General features: G+C 38.9%; 1 protein-coding gene across 5 annotated transcripts in view; it reads left to right on the top strand.

Moving 5' to 3' along the window:
- KCNT2 (potassium sodium-activated channel subfamily T member 2) overlaps positions 1-15,737 on the top strand; it is a 147,445-nt gene extending 131,708 nt beyond the window's left edge. For all 5 annotated transcript variants that reach the window (XM_055724388.1, XM_055724389.1, XM_055724386.1 and 2 more), the window contains 3 exons: positions 6,893-7,193; positions 10,381-10,465; positions 15,183-15,737. In XM_055724388.1, coding sequence (XP_055580363.1) covers positions 6,893-7,193; positions 10,381-10,465; positions 15,183-15,294 — 498 coding nt within the window. In that variant the 3' untranslated portion in view covers positions 15,295-15,737. The remainder of the gene's footprint in view (positions 1-6,892; positions 7,194-10,380; positions 10,466-15,182) is intronic.
- Positions 15,738-16,946: the final 1,209 nt, after the last annotated feature.

The following is a 16,946-nucleotide window of genomic DNA, read 5'->3' as shown; positions in this document are numbered from 1 at the left end:
TGACCTGCCGGCTTTCGTTCCCGTGCTTGCCTGCGGAGAACTGGCCGAGTGCCCGCAGGAGGCGGCTCGGGCACAGGTCGGACGGGCCAGGACAGTTGGCTCTAACCTGAACTTGCACATGGTGGCTAACGGCCATATCCCTAACAAGCCGAACAACCACGTCCTGTATCAGGGGTGACAAGAATGCCAGCACTATATTTCAAAACAGGTGGCCTTTCAGTATTCACGTGACTTTCTAAGTAGAGGTGAGCAACAAGAGAATAAATAAATGTTAGCAACAGTATTGTGGGATTTCTCTAAATCTAGCTGCCAAACAGTGGTAATTTTTTGTGTATATGTATTTATGTGTCTGCTGTATAAATATATACATTTCTTCCTATATCGATACAAGGAACGATGAAAATACTTTCTCCTGACTATTTAACATAAGGTTTTTTTGTTTGTGCAGTTTTTATTTGTCATGTACAAGCCATTTGTTTATGTGACCATTAGAACTGCCATCTCATGAAACCATGGCTCAAATACAGCTCTGCAATGCAACAGTGAACAACAACTTTCTTCTGAAATACTCAGACATAGTTTACTAATTTCCTAGACAGGCAATTTGTATTTTCTCTTCCATATTTCAGAAAAAATGTTATAAAATATTAAGCCATGTAATGCTTAACTGCAGGATTTATCTTGGAAGAGGTATAAGCATTCAGTTAAAGTTAATTTAAAAATAAGGGTTACAAAAAGCTGTGCAAGATTCCACCAGGTTCAGTAGTGTCTCTCTCTGTGAGCCACCGATACCTCCACAGGTGGCTTTTACAGCTTAGCCAGGGGACTCAGCCACTGCAATAACATCAGCTGATTTTTTAAAATGTAGGAGTCTTAACATAAGCCGTCAAAATCATTCCTTGGAGAAGAATACAAGCAGCATCACTGCCAATATGAAAAAAAAGTCTGTCATAGCTTTTAACAAAACAGAGGACATGCCAAACTTTACGAATTCATTGAATAAGTAATACGAAATTCATGGCAATCTTTTATTCTCACATCCACAGCTGGCTATTTAGCTTCAGGTCCCAAAAAGAGAATCCAGAACAATTGAACTGTGAGCATGTAACGCTGTGGAGAGTGCATTTTGGTGGCCTGGTTGGTTGTTTTTTTTTCTTTTCTGCATTTTCACATGCTTTCAAACATACAGGCTGACTGGCAAACAGCATCCGTACAGTGGATGAGTAACTATGAAGAGTGACACTCATCTTGTCTACGTGAACTTTTTTTTTTTTGGCAGGAAGGTGGGGCTAAGCATTCACACTCAAGTAAGTCTTCTGAGGCAAGCTTAACTGATCAAAATTTTTCAAATGTTTTTCTGAAAATAAGGTTTGGGACCACAAGTCACTTACCTCCTAACTCACAATTTTCATACAACATTGGGAACCTGTGCAGCCTGTACACATGCAGTACTTGAATACTTGATCAGACCAGGCCCAGATTTAGTTTAAGATAGTCATTGATCATCTTTTACAAAGAAGCAATTTCTTAAAACATTCAGACACTGAAACCAGCCTGGAAGCCACTGCGCACCAGGGGAGTTCTGCTGTCAGTTCCTACCAGGTTACACAGGTAATCTCCTGAAGAGTTTGAGTTAGATCAGGTAGAGGAAGAATGGGAATGGGGGGGGGGGGGGGGGGAAACGTAGATAAATTTTCAGTTTGTAAGGTCCTGGAGTCATGTGGAAGGGTGGCACTGTCCTTGTTTATTAAGTGAAGTAAAAGCGTATGTTACTCTTCTTAAAAATCTCAAGGCTCTCTGAATGCAGACACCCCCCCCCCCATGGTATTTTCACACTTAAATACTTCAGCAGCAGTTTCTTGTTCATTGAGTGAGCATTTGTAAAATCCTTCCCCCTCTAGAGAGGAGCAGGGCGATCTTCCCTAACCTAGCTCTTCCCCAGAACACGAAAGGGCAACATCTGGCCCTGCTTCTGTGTTCTTTATGGGTAGAAACCTCAAAAGCAGAGATGCTGAAAGCTGTAATCTCTCTGCAAAGTGTTTCCTTTGAAGTCAAAGGAATTTTGGACTAATTTCACTAATAAAATAACATTACCGTGGGATATCATTTTAGCTTTTCAATATATTAAGCCAGAAACAACTTTAAAATATTGTTGGATGAGATCTTTAAATTGGAAGTTAGAGAAATGTGAATTGCTATTTGTCTCAGGAATTAGGAACTTCTAACCATAATTTGAAGGTTTCTAACTCAGAGAACCTCCAATGTGTATATCAATTTGAGTTTAAACAGAGATACAAAACTTAATCTGTATTGCACACACCTGGAAACTGTCAGCAGTTAAATTGAGCCACAAGAACAAAATATGCCAATATTATTATTATTTCTGTATGTACAGTTTCTCCTTTGACACCCCCTTTTTTGTTCTATGCAAATGAGAAGCCCTCACTTCATTCTGACAGATAAATATAATTCCTTTAAAAAGAAAGTTTTTGGTCATTTAGTTACTAAATAACAAGCAAATCTAGCCTGCCTTTCAATGACCTGCACCTATGACTCAAACCATTTCCATTTCATAAAAGAAAAACAAAAAAGAAGATACGAAATCTTCCTTACTACCTGTGCAGCTGATTTTCTGTGGTTCCTGTTAATTCCACATTTGTTTCTTCAGGTTCACTTCTGTTTAAATTGTCTTGTGTTTTCTTTTTTCCCCTTCTTTTGTCAGTCACGAGAAATGGCTTCACAAGTAAGTATTTGCTTGTTGCCTGCCTGCCGCTGGGAGTTGTGGCTGAAGCCCAGCAGGCAGCAAGCCCTGCACGGCTTCTTGCTTGCTCTCCCCCCGTGGGCTGGGGAGAGGATCGGAGGAGTAAAAGTGGGAAAACTCATGGGTTAAGATAAAGACAGTTTAATAGGTAAAACAAAAGCTGCTCACGCAAGCAAAGCAAGCCAAGGAATGCATTCGTTGCTTCCCGTTGGCAGGCAGGGGTTCAGCCATCGCCAGGACAGTGGCGCTCCATCACACATACTTGGGAAGACAAATGCCATTAACTCCACACGTCCTCCCATTCGTTCACCTTCCCCAGCCTTTATTGCTGAACACAACACCATGTGGTATGGGATGTCCCTTTGAATGCTTGGGCTCAGCTGTCCTGGCTGTGCCCCCTTGCAGCTTCTTGTGCCCCCCAGCCTGCTCGCTGGCAGGGCACAGTGAGGAGCAGAAAAGCCCTTGGCTCTGTGCAAGCACTGCTCAGCAGTAACTGATACATCCCTGTGTTACCAGCACCATTTTCATCACAAACCCAAAATACAGCCTCATGCAAACTACTATGAAGAAATATAACTGTATCCCAGCCAAAACCAGCACACTGGGTTAAAACCCAGGAGTAAAAATCCTTGCAGGAAATGGAGCTATGGAATGGATCAACCTTGCATAAATAAAGCTTAAAGCAGCGTTGTTCTGGACACAAACTTCTTATTAAAAATATGAAAGCTGACTTTCAAAAAAGCCCAATGGAATTTGGTCTCATTTGGTCCTGTCCCTATTGAATTCCAAAGATAACAGATCATCTTTACAGTCTGGTTAAAGCGTTGATCCTAACCACCTTAAATGCTAATGGACAGAAATCCCAAAGTTTATCATAAAAGGACTACGTGGCTGTACATAACAACAGTTCAGACAGCTGTTGGAGCTGAAAAGCCTTCCTAGCAGCCTAGATGCAACTAAGAGCTATTGGTATACAGAACAGTAAAGTTATTTTAACATAAAGCTTGCAGTTAGATAAAAACAAGGCATTGCTTCAGAATGGGTGAATATGCACATTAAAACTGCTCCATATTTTACTCACGCTTAGCTCCCAGGGAGCAGCAAGGCATGGGAACAGAGATCCAAGAAGCTAACCGATGTTTGGTGTTGTAGTGCTGTTACTGCCATACTCACAGCCACCCTGACCATCTCAAATATGAGCATGGGCGTGTTGGCGACTACATCCCCGTTCCTGCAATGTGTTGGCCAGCCTGAGCTAGGGTTTAAAAAAGGGTGTGAAATGTCCTATTAGAGCACCTTGCCAGAGTGGAAACCCCCCTGTGGGTCACAGACGTCCAGCAGCACAAGTGAGCAATCATATCCATTTGGACACACAGTCTGACACTTGAGATGGGAACCTGCCTTGTAAAAAAACACACACCCCTGAAACTTAATAAATAAATAAAATTAATAAAAAATAAAATTAAAGGCAAATGCTTCATCACTTAATGTGTGACATACAGATTTTTTTCCCTAGTAAAAGGAGCAGTGATTATGTAAAGACCTAACATGCACCTTGGTATTTTCCAGAGATCTCACCATGTTTCCGTTTTAAGGAATCTAAAAAAAATTATGTAAATTTCATAAAACATAGGATCAATTACTGCTATATAGTAGTTGTGACACCGTATCATTCTTACAGAGCAGGTTTAGAAGCTTTGCAAAAAGGAAGTTAAATTAAAAGAAATCAAAGCAATCAAACCTCAAAACAAATATGTTTTGGAAGTATTATTATGGAAGTATTTTTAAAGAAAGTTTGAGACTGATTGAAACAGAGGAGGACACACAGAAGTACTCTGTGCTGGGCTTTTATCTTCCGTGGATTAAAGAGCAGGCACTGACAGGCACACTTCTGTGCTGCCTCTGAAGTTTTGTGTTTCTTTGGTTTTGCTTTGCCTTTAAGCAGTTTTAATTTTTTCCTCCTGCATGCAGCAAAGGGCCATTCTGAACATCCTTCTCAACAGGCACCATAAAAACTGAACAGTCACTGAAGTAAAATATTCAGTCCCCTTGATTTCTGGTTTCAACTGACCTGTCTCAGTGTTTCAAAAGTTCAAACTAAGGATTTACAGATTCGCAAAATCAAGAGCCTTGTTCTTTTACTTGGCCTCTCCTAATAAATCTCTGGCTCAAAAAATGTGATTTACCCTGCTGTAAGAATTAGGATGATCGGTCTCCGCCTTTCCAATACTACTGCCAGCAGGTCCAGATGGCTGTTTTATGAAGAGCTGGACAAAGGAAGCTACCAATGCAGGCAGAAGGAATGGCAAAACAAGACCATACTTTACACTGTTTGTATTAGATTTGTTCATACCAAATAGACCCTTTCTATCCATAAGCAGCCCCTTGTTATATGGAATGTACTTTGCCTACATTGATCCTTACTGTAAAACACATTCAAAACCAAAAGTCAGTTTCAGATAATAACAGAATCAAATAGCATTCCGGTACGTGGGGATTCAGGGTTCTTTCTTATGCTCTGCCCAAAATAACATCAGCCGAGTCAGTAACAAAACTTCAAAAATCATGTAGTTTTTCAAAAAACCCACCTTTCTATGGCAGACTAATCTGAAGATCCTCAATAAATTAGTGGGTCTTTGCATGAGGCTTATTTCATATCCTAGTCTAGAATATTAAAAATGTGATTTTACTTAAGTGCTACAACATAAGCATATTTTAATGTTCTTTTTAATTGTTAGTTTTGATTGTGCAAAAGGGGAAAAAAATAGTGTCAGACTTATTCATCTCAAATAAAATTTTATGGATTCCAGGAACCTTACAGATTCTGTTTGGGACAGGGTGCTGAGCCTCTTAAAGAAGGGTTATTTTCAACACCAATGAGGTCAACAGAATCTTGCGTTCGGATTTTATGTTGATGGGAAAAGGCCTTCAGAACCTCAGTAGCTCTTCAGTTAAATTTGCTTTATTTGCTGATCCCTTCCTGCCTTCTGTGAACTCTTTCTCTTCTTGAGGATTCATACAGACTGAGCCAGCTCCACTTCAAGTCATCTTTTTTTCATACTTCATTTATTTTAAACATGCAACACACTGAAATAGGTCACCAGTAACTTGGCAGTATGACTGTGCTTACACCAGCAAGGGCTTCACTGATTCGGTGTCAGTAAAAGACATTTCAAAGGTGACATCAATAACTCAGGATTATAAGGAAGTAGTTTTGAAACTAGAAGCTAAAAGTTTTAGTTAAATATAAAACAGACATTAAAGCAGTTTTGAAGTTGTCTTTAAAATTTTGTCTTCTTACGTTTCCTATGATCTTTTTGTATGTTAGAACCAACGCAGTCCATCCACTTGAGTTATTTCAGTACTGCTGTATGTATATACGATTGGTCATACTTGGGTGGCATAAAGAAAATACAGCAAGAGAGACAGATTTTGGCTCTTAAGTCTGCTTTTTTTTGTTACTACATGAGTGAAAAAGCAACATCACTATGCTTTAAGGTAGGAATTAATTACTTTTTTTGCAAGAGGTGCCCCGAGTCACACTGAAGGCTACTGCATATGTCTGCTTTCAGACACAGAGGTATTCCAGATACCATGTGCTGGAGGGTCCTAAAATGCCTGGGAATGAGACACAGGTAACAGGCATGTTCCATCTGTGTCTCCACTTAAAATTGTACTCAGAACAGTGCAGCCAAAGTTTAACTATGAGTTAATGAATCCAAAACATACATTGAAAAAGCAGCTATAGAAATTGAAATTCTAAAAGACCTGCAGACTTGGAAGAAAGTAGATTAAGTCATTACTGTAGATTCCGAGATCGAGGAAAGGCAGTATCAGAAGGCTAGAGTTGTTTTTCTCAGAATCAAAATAGAATCAGGCACTAAATAACTCTTAACTGCTTTTCACTTGAGAAACATATTTATATCATAAACGAGCCTTTTACATAATAAGTTGAAGTCTAGTAAAGGCTGCCCAATTCAGGAACAGTTGCCAAGTACAAACAGCTGAATCCCCTCAGCTTCGTTCCAACCAAAAGACATGTTCAACTGCACTGTTGAAAAGAGGAGAGAACATCTTAATCTGTTTCCATTTTTTAAAGCCCTTAATCTCTCTTGTCATTTTCCTTTCAAGTCTCAAATCTCTATCAGTGTTGAAGAATGGGAAGACACTAAGGACACCAAAGAACAGATCAGTTACCGTAGTAATCATCGTAACTCAACATCTAGTGATCAGTCTGATCATCCCTTGTTACGACGAAAAAGCATGCAGTGGGCCCGACGGCTGAGCAGAAGAGTACCGAGACACCCTGGTAAAACAGCCGAGAAGATAAACCAGCAGCGAATGAACCTTTACAGGAGGTCAGAAAGGCAGGAACTCGCCGAACTTGTGAAAAACAGAATGAAGCATCTGGGCCTTTCTCCAGCAGGATACGGTATGATTACTAAAATACTTGAAATTAATAAAAGCATTAGTATTACGCAAGATGAACTTACTTTTTAAGAACTGAAGGTGCTATATATGAAGTTTATGATAATAGTTTTGTTGTTTTGGGGTTTTTTTGTTTGGTTGGTTTTTGTTTCTTTTTACTAAAACTTGGAGTGTTTTTAATCAGTTCTGTTAGCACCTATTCCTATTTTCAAGTGGAAAGCTCAGATGGCAGCCTGCCAGTCACATTTATATTTAGCACATATGATATGTGTATTCAGAATATATAAACATTCCCCTGTCACTGAACAGCTTCACCATATTTCCTCAAACTTGTTGAAATGTAGATGAAGACAGAGCTGTTGTGAAGTTCACTCATATGTCAGGGTGGGGAGTTGTCTATATGTGAAGGATCTTGCATTTTCCCTGCAATTTTTAAAATGGATGCCAAAGTGTCATGTTAAAGTAATTTTTATGCAGCATGTCTTTAGGTCTTTAGATGCCATTTTTACCCAGCAAGGCTGATGCTGGGTTGCTAACACTTTAATATATGCACCACGGCTGCCTGGGTTGCCTTTCTACAGCCTTGACTCTGTAGTGTGTTGTGTGGAAGCTCCCAGAAGTATGGGTTCTGGCTGTCCTAGAAACAGCAAGAATTTCTAGATCTCATCGTATTTGTCTGCATAGTAGGTCCAATCTGGAGCTTAGTGCTTTCTACTTCAGAAGCACCAACTGGGGTGTTCCCATGCTCAATTTTAATTCCAAGAATCCAAAACGTACTGTTTTACAGAAGTGCTACTCTTCATTTTTCAACGCGGTTATTTTTAAATTTGACTTACCCCCACATTATCCATTCAGTGTAGGTAAATGGTGTATTTCCTGCAGAATGGCTATTTCTATTTTAACTACACACATTCTCAATGCAGGGTCAAAACATCTTTTGACATCAATAGCAATACCCAGCAGTAGTTCTTATTGCTGCTATTGATGTAAAATCAACTTAATTGTGAGAGAAGGCTGCTACAGAATACATGGTTATAGTTTAGCTCAATCTTTACAAATTAGATATGTAAATGCAAGATTTTTATCCCACACTACAACTGGATAATTACTACTCCTGCTTCCTTTTTGGATACTATACGACTCTCTGAAGAAGATTCAGGACTAAATATTTTCCAGGAGTGACACAGGCCACAATAACATTTGATCAACTGCAAAGAAGTTTTGTAAATTTGATTCATATTTATCCTAGTAACAAGAAAACTTTGTTGTATCCCTGTCTTTCTTTTAAAAGTTAAAAGCCAACAGTAATTGTTTATTTCGTTATTTAAAATTTAGGAAGAATATATACCAATTGCAGAATAACAAAATCTTGATACGTAAATGCTTCACCTGATTACATTTATCTGCCCTGATTTTGATTTATAGATTTTCATGATCACGTCTCCATTTTGTTACAGATGCACCTCATTATAAAGAAAGCTTCTACTTTTACAAGCCCAGGAATACCCACGTTCTGAAAAAAAAAAAAAAAAACAACAAACCCCTCAAAAAACACAGATCAGTTTTACACAGGCAATCAGCTGCAAACCTGGGTTGTCACATCCCCACTGCCATCTCTCCACACTCCCTCACATTCAGAAAGAAATGTCAGAAGCCTTTCACCCCGCTTCAGAGCTAGCTCACTCTGCGCTCATCCCACTACATATTAAACACAGAATAAAAACTTTTAAATCTCCCTGGCCTTTCAAACTATCAGGAGTCAATCATACCAGTTAACTCCCTGCAGCAGTTAAACACACTGCTTAGTACTATCTCTCTGCATGTACAGGGAACAATGACCAAAAAGAAAAAAAAAATTAAAAAAAAAAATCACAGCTGCTTATGTATCTCCATGTATGGGGATGATCTCTGAAGCCAGTTTCACATCTTCAGGGTCCTTTTTACATTGATAACCTAATAACCTTTAAGACCTCCAAATTTAAATTCAATTAACTGTGAGTTCCATTAAGCCACTGAGACACAACACTGTTTTGACCATCCAAGCCTCTAGCAGAGGCGTGATGTTAGTATGGCGGCACAGCTGCTTGTATAACGGCTTAGAATACTTTGCATTGGTTCCACCTTTAGAGAAGTAAGCTGTGTCGTAAAACACCATTCTGGCTGTGTAATTGCATGTAAGAATCTATGTGAGCTTATCTGATTGCTTTCTAGAGAGGCGTGCCTATGGTGGTGCGAATATAAGCATGTAGAAAGATGACACTAGAAAATACCCAATATAATTTTCAACCTACAGACAGTATAACAAGAATACTTCATTAGCAAAAGATTTAGGAATTGCATTGAAACTAGAATGGGGCTGTTCTCTTTCAAATCATTTTCCCTAAAATGCTGAAGAGAGAAATTAACACAGAAGCAATGCTTCTCCTTTCTAGTTCTATCAAATTAAAACTAGTCTCACTGCAGCATCCCAGGAAGCATACCAAGAGAAGGCTATACAAAAGGCACTGCAGTGGCAGCTGCAATTTAGCAAGACTTGACTAGGCAAAAACATTAAAAAAAATTAAAAAAGATTTTCTGTCAGCCTTCATTTGCAACATACTGTTAGAAAAATTGTTTAAAATGCAAGAAAAAAAATACCAATTTCCATCTATACAGCATTCACGTTTCAACCCATTGGCACAGGTGATAAAAGGAAGGAAAACGCTTATCAGATAAATAGAGAAAAGGAAAAAAGGTTTATATTGACCAAACCTGGAAGTGGATGAGAATGCCATACACCTGCATTAAACTTGCTTGCCACTTGAACCCAACGCCAGCTGAGGATGGAAGTCCCTACTTCCCACATACGAACATAAGCCACATGACAGATTGGTAAATCACTCTAAAACTGGGTTGCATTCAGAATTTCTATGACTGAAAAAAATGCAAAAGAACATTTTTTGATTATTCAGAAACAGGATATTTTGAAAACTGATAAATCAAAAGATGCTATGTCAGATATTTCCGATTCAAGTACAGTCGGAAAAAACTAGCTAAACTTATTTGAAAGCACTTTGACACTTTTGGCAGCCCTATGAACCAAAGAAGATCTTTCATCAAATTAGTTTGCCAGAAATCACGCTTTTCACTATTTATTTGCAAATATAATTAATTTTGTATGTTGGGTTTGTTTGGTTTTTTTTGTCCTATAGATGAAATGAATGATCATCAGAACAACCTTTCTTACATCCTGATCAATCCTTCTCCAGATACAAGATTAGAGCTGAATGACATAGTGTAAGTTAAAGCACAACACAAAAAAACCCCAAGTCAGAAGACCTGAAAAATGTCTTGTTTTCACTTCCTGTCTGGCTTTATTTTGTTATTTTTCTGCTGGAAAAGAACCCCTAACTTTGCCGTGCACCTGGAAAAAAGATATTACTACGGGGACTTCTATTTAAATAGACAATTATTCATATATATGTGTGTATTTAAAATACACATATGAATATGTAACATACGTTAGTAATGTTTTTACCTCATATTCTCTCATCCTCCTCTTACTCTGTTATAGGATATATTTAGAAAATAATTAATCAAGTCTGCTGGACAGCTTCACAGAATTAATATTTGCATTAAATTCTTGCTACCCAATTTAAAGCTAGATTTAGCTACCTCATCATAATAGAAAGATCAACCCTTCAAAATCAGTGTTTTCACATAGAATTTCATTACATAGATTCAAAGGTCATTAAAGCAAATGGCAGTCTTCTGAATATCATGTGATACTCATGCTTAAGATAACCCAAATAAAAACGGCAGGAACTTCACACAGGATATTTTTTCACTTGCTTACCAGGAATTTTGCAGACTACATGAAAAAAAGAAGGGAAGAAAGTGAACACAAATTTGCACCATCAAGAAAGTGTTGGAAGTCAAGAATTTTAGATAGTTATTTGTCATTGTCTCACACTGAAGGCTGATGTGATTGCTGTGTTAGGTCCCAAGCCATTTCTGTGTCTAACCTCTCCCGCCGCTGCCTGGCGACACTGACGTGCCCCATCTGCTCCAGGGAAAGAAACCACACAGCCCAGTTGTGCAAGGTCCTGCACATCAGTGCTGACTCACCTCACTGCTTGCAGAGGAGGAGCAGGAAGTTAGCCCTACTGATACTAAAACAAAATCCTCATATGAAGAACACACCATGGTATCAACTGTATCAAACAGCAAAGGCAATTATCATAAAATGTTGAAATTATTTGGAATACTGTTTTTATTGTTACAGGAATCCACAGTATGATGCACGCTAATATTTAACCTGTAAATTCACGTACTGTTACCTGTTCTATCTAGATGAACGAGCTATCCTGCATTCTGTTTTTCTTTCTTTGCAAAACCAAAGGTACTCAGCAGTCCAATATTGCAAAAACTTGTAGCGGTACTGAATTCGTAGTGTGCTACCTACACATATTTAGCCTGTAAACGCACATACTGTTACCTAGCTTGATGTATGTTCATTTCCCAATACTTATTGAGTGGGCCTGTGTCGCAGCTTAAGCTCAGACTTCGTTTTTTTAAAACCTGACACAAGAACATAATACTTGTATCTGCGTAACTGTTAAGGCTTCCATAACCCAGATCATTACTCTGACTGAATATAGTTCTCTGGACTAGGCAGCCAGTTCACCCTCATGCAATGGGGGATTATTAGCAGAGAGGCAAGGACGAAGAGGTCGTTCTCTTTCTACAGTTCTCTTTGTCAGAAATCCCACCCAGAACCTGTAAAAAGCTTTTTCTATTTGTCCTTCCTGCTGACAAGCTGGAAAGCCAGTCGTCCGGTATTTTTTTCCCCTCCCCTTCTCAATATGATTTTGCTGGTTACTCTTTCATCACACTTGTTAGCTGCACTTTTATGCCAACATGGCTTATTGTTACCCAAAGCACATGTTTCTGTGCGTATCTGTGAGAGAAGCCAAAACACTCGCTTTAAGTCCTATAGATGGAACCTTCATTCTCTGATTTCCCATGCTTATAGAACTTGAAGTCTTCTGCATTCGCTATGATCCTATTACATTTGTAACTTCTTGTGAGTATATTGGGTAACATATAACCCTGAACCAGCATATGAGGAAACCTTCTCAGCTTTTAGATATAGGTTGCACCCAGAGCAACTGTAGTTGCTCAGAAAGCTTTCTTGTTAGTGTTTGCATTAGCTTTGCAGGCTAATGTTTGTATCTTGACCTGATGGAGCTTAAAAGGACAATGATCTCACTATTTTTATTGAACAATTGAAAAAAAAAAAGCCCTTATGTTTCTAGTAATATGTTCAGACTTCGCCTTAATAACTACATTTCATCTAGCCTATATGCCTTAGGAAGCAGCCACTGCATAACAGCATTTTCATTCTATACCCATGAGATTTTTGTAGCAAAGTGTTTTAACATCCTGACTGTCAGCAGAGCCTGATGTTCTTCTATAGCAGAGTTTAGTACTTGCAAACGGATCTTGCAGTAACACTCCTTGTTCTATTAGTAGAATATATTCTGTTGCTAGCACTAGCCCTCTCCTTATTAAAGAAAAAAACAACCAAACAACCACCACCACCCCCCAAAAAAAACCCCTAAAACCAAACAACCCCCTCACAACAACAACAAACCACACACACACAAAACCAACAACCTCAAAACCTCACTAATGGCAGTTTCTTGATGCATTTGGTTGTTTTTGAGTGGGTCCCCCCCGCCCCCGCCCCGGAGATTTACACTGTTCTTTGTTCTGAGGTTGGTGTTGATGGTGCCCTATAAAACCATCAAATTCAGAATTGTAGTTTCAGTACTAAGAGTTGCAGTTAAGAGTTCCAAACTTCAGCAATCTGCAGTAACATCCAAAGATCACACACAGGAATTGTTTATGCAGGACTGGTCCAGACATGCCTAAGGGAGGAAGGTGGCACGGAGATTTGGCAGCTGTGACATGAGCCCAGTTATAAACCCTCAAGGCTCCAGCAGTTGTTTATCATATATTCAGGCTTCTTAAAATTTTATCAGTGTTTATCACTATAAAAGTCTTGTTCATTTTCACTTGAGGGATGCTGTGATTTACTTCCTACAGAATTATTTGGGATGTAGACCCTGTGAATTATATACTTCAGGTACAAATAATTGGTTTAGTTTACTCTAAAAAAATAAATACAGAAGCACCTGAATTTCCCCCCCCAAATCTAAGACAGCCTATTAAAAAAAAAAATCAAGCAAGAAAAGTAAGAGTGTTCTTCATGTATTTAAATACGCTTCATTTGGATTTAACAAGCAGAATAGAGCAGGCTTTTCCACTACTTGTCAGTTTCTGGGTCAGCAAAATAAATAGGTTCTACCAGAATAAACATAAACAACAGCTGTTATAGAGGGCAGTAAGCTGATGTTTAACAAACAGATACCATGAGAAAGTGACCTACATAGGAACAGTATGAGTAGATTTCTTTAATCCCCTACTTAAGTCAATTGTTTGCTTACACAAGTAAGTTCAGGGTGTTTGTATCAACAAACTCCATGAGAGAGAGGAAGCTGCTATTCTACTTTAGCCCTGAGAGAAAAATAAACATTAAGAAATTAACAGAGGCAGGCGGTGGTTCCAAATCATGGAGATCAAGGTGATTCTTTCTTGGGTACCAGTGATAAAGCCCCCAGACGTGGAAGCCCATGCTTTGAAGGGCCAGGAACAGTCTGTTCCTAAGCAAGCTGAAAACATACAGCAGTTCTGTGGGACATGTGGCAGGGATTGCTCGTGCACTTAGAGAACAGTTCCGTTAATCGGGATTTTGCATTTTATTGAAGAATTTTTGAGGGTGTTTTAATTCAGTCTGTGGCAAAACATGCTCATTAATACTGAATGTAGAAGTTCATGGCCTGCAGAAACAGAGACTTTCTTCAGGGCCACTGCTAAGTAATAGAGCAAACCGTTGTAAGCACCACACAGCCTGCACACCATCTCTGTTGGGGTATTTAAGCATTTTCATTTGGTTGATGATGGGATGGACAGACATGTGGCACCCAGATTTCTGAGGCTATGAGAGGAAGGATTCATTCACATTTCATTTTCCTGCCCCTTTTTGAGTTTTGTTTTGGGTTTTTTTTTGGTGGTGTCCATCATCCCCCTCCACCCCTGCTGAAAGAAAGAAGAGTCAAAACCAGGATTTGAAATAACATTTCCAATGGCTTCAACAGTACTGCCCATCTTTGGACAAGTTTAGATATTGGGATTGAATCTACTTGTCTGTTCTCTCTTTAGGAGCATAGTGGCATTGGGAAGCGCTGATCGATGGCTCAGAACACTGAAGTGTTAGTTCTGCAGCAGCACAAGGCTGCTACCACGTTAGTACCAAAAGCTGTCTCAGATCACATCATTTGTCACTTAAGACAGCTGACAAAACAGTGCAGAATTTACACTTACAAACTAATGGGAAGCTCTTCCATCCTTACCCTAAGAAAAGCAGTCATTTTAAACATCTCAAACTTTGGTTCGAACTCATGAGGCATTTTCCTCAAATATTCAGATCTACTAAGAAGTTCTTAGACTCCATCTCTGTATCTGTCAGCCTACACTGAGATTATCGACATCAGGCTTTGTATTTATTGAGCACAGTGACTAGACTTATCCATTGTTTTCTCACAAAATTATTTTAGAAATTACTCTGTAGACTGCTTGTCCCTACTTTAAGACGTCATGAATAAGGAGATGCATAAAGAAGCACAGAGTTACTGGCAAAGGAGCTGTCGGTCAAAATTTTTAGCTGTGCACTAGTGCATGCAGATGATGTCTAGGCAGACAAAATGTGAAAAGCTTTATTATTGACAGCTAAATGAGTGATATGTTACCCAATAGGAACTAGACTAAGCACCTTTAAAATAAGTCTCTAAGTCTTCCCCAGATCTTTTCAACGTTACAACTGTATGTACTTGTTTTATCCTTGCTCGCACTGAGCCTTTTTAATAAGAGCTATAATTTCTTTTTATAGATACTTGATCCGACCTGATCCACTGGCTTATGTTCCAAATACTGCACCCAGCCGAAAAGACAGCTTCTGCAATACAGTGGGACAAGATACCAGGGAGGAAACGCAACTTTGATATGTAACTTATCACAAAATTAAGAGACAATTTTATACACATGTTGTTTCCACTACCCGTTTTGAGAACTGTGTGCTACATTTTGTTCAGATTTTGGAAACAAAAAGACAGCGTTTAAGTGACCAAATACAGAAATGTGGTGTCTAGAAACTCTGATTTACGGGACTGTCAGGCTTGCAGCCTGTTAAACTGGCAAAGTTCTACTACCACATGGAACAGAATTATGACACCAATTACTATTTAACCAATATGAACAAATGATTTAAAAAGTGACAGATCCCATTGTGTTTTGCTTAGATGCTTCTAAGCATATTTATAAAGGTGACAGCACGTCAGTGACTAAGCTTCTGACCTACATCAGTAAAGATTATCTGATGATTGTAACGAGACCATGCATAATTTGTTGTAAACAAATACATTAATACGTAAAGCTGCCAACGAGACTTTGCATGTCAAGAATCCAGCCCTTGAAATAATTCTCGGTCTCAGCCTGTCACCCATTTATATTAGAACAGGCTAGTTTCAGTCCCGTTTTAGCCTCCAGGGCTCAAGTGTTAGTTCCCTGGGTTTAAACAGCTGGTGTTGAATGACACAGCCTAGCCACACCACAGAGGCTGAGATCTGAGACATATCTACTGAGAGATTAGCTTAGAGGAGCCCACCTGGAGGAAAGTCCCTATCATCTCACACAGGCAGCCCCCCACATTTGCAAAAACTGGCAAAGGACTACCTGTGTGAAGCTGCAAACTGGTAGCTCAGGTGAAATACAACTGTTTTAACCTTAGCAAGTTTGTCAATAAAAGCCTGAATAGATTATGATACAGAAGTGAGAGCATCCCTCTAGGGAATGAGTCACACCACAGATCCTTCCCATTTCCATGAATGTGCCAGAACCTCAGCTGTCGAAAGTACCACATGCCATCATGCAGATTACCCAAATGTGATACATTTTCGTATTATGTAACATGTTGAAAATTAAAGAAATATATAACCCATTCCATAAAACAAATGTAATACCACAGTATGTGAAAAGGCACCATGGATTTGAAGACTCTGTTTCCACTAAAGTACACAAGAAAGCATCTGCTAAGGTATGAACATCTGGGGCTGCTACAGAACCTCCAGTCTACATATAAAACAATCCCACAATTGGTCAAGCTTTGCAGACAACTAAGCATGCCTCTATGCGATCTTCCAAAATGACATTTTTGCTTTGCCGTCTCACAAAGAAGGAAGAGCATGCATAAGGGAAAAAACCTTGCTGTTACAATTATCCATATAGAACGGGTAGAAGAAATATGGCAGGTAGCCTGCAATGGAAAAAATGATAATTCTTTGAAGTCTCTTGATGTTCTACATGTACAAAAATTCAGTCAAAATTGTTTATATTCTCTTCTATATTATTTGGTAGAACAAGTACAATTTATTTCAGAAAAACAAAATACCAAATTGCCCATGAACAAACAACTTGTGGATATGAGTACACTTAGCATTGTAAGGATGCTGAAATCAAGTCACATTCATATTAGGAAAGACAGCAAGTGTGCTATTACTCCCTCCCTTCCTCTTAATTCTTCCAAAACTGAACTAATCCATTCCATGTTAAGTTAGAAAACCTAAAGCCACAATTACAAAAAACCCACAAAACAAAA

The sequence above is a fragment of the Falco cherrug genome, chromosome 12 (genome assembly GCF_023634085.1).
Source record: "Falco cherrug isolate bFalChe1 chromosome 12, bFalChe1.pri, whole genome shotgun sequence".
NCBI lineage: Eukaryota > Metazoa > Chordata > Aves > Falconiformes > Falconidae > Falco > Falco cherrug.
This window is presented reverse-complemented; position numbering and strand designations above follow the sequence as displayed.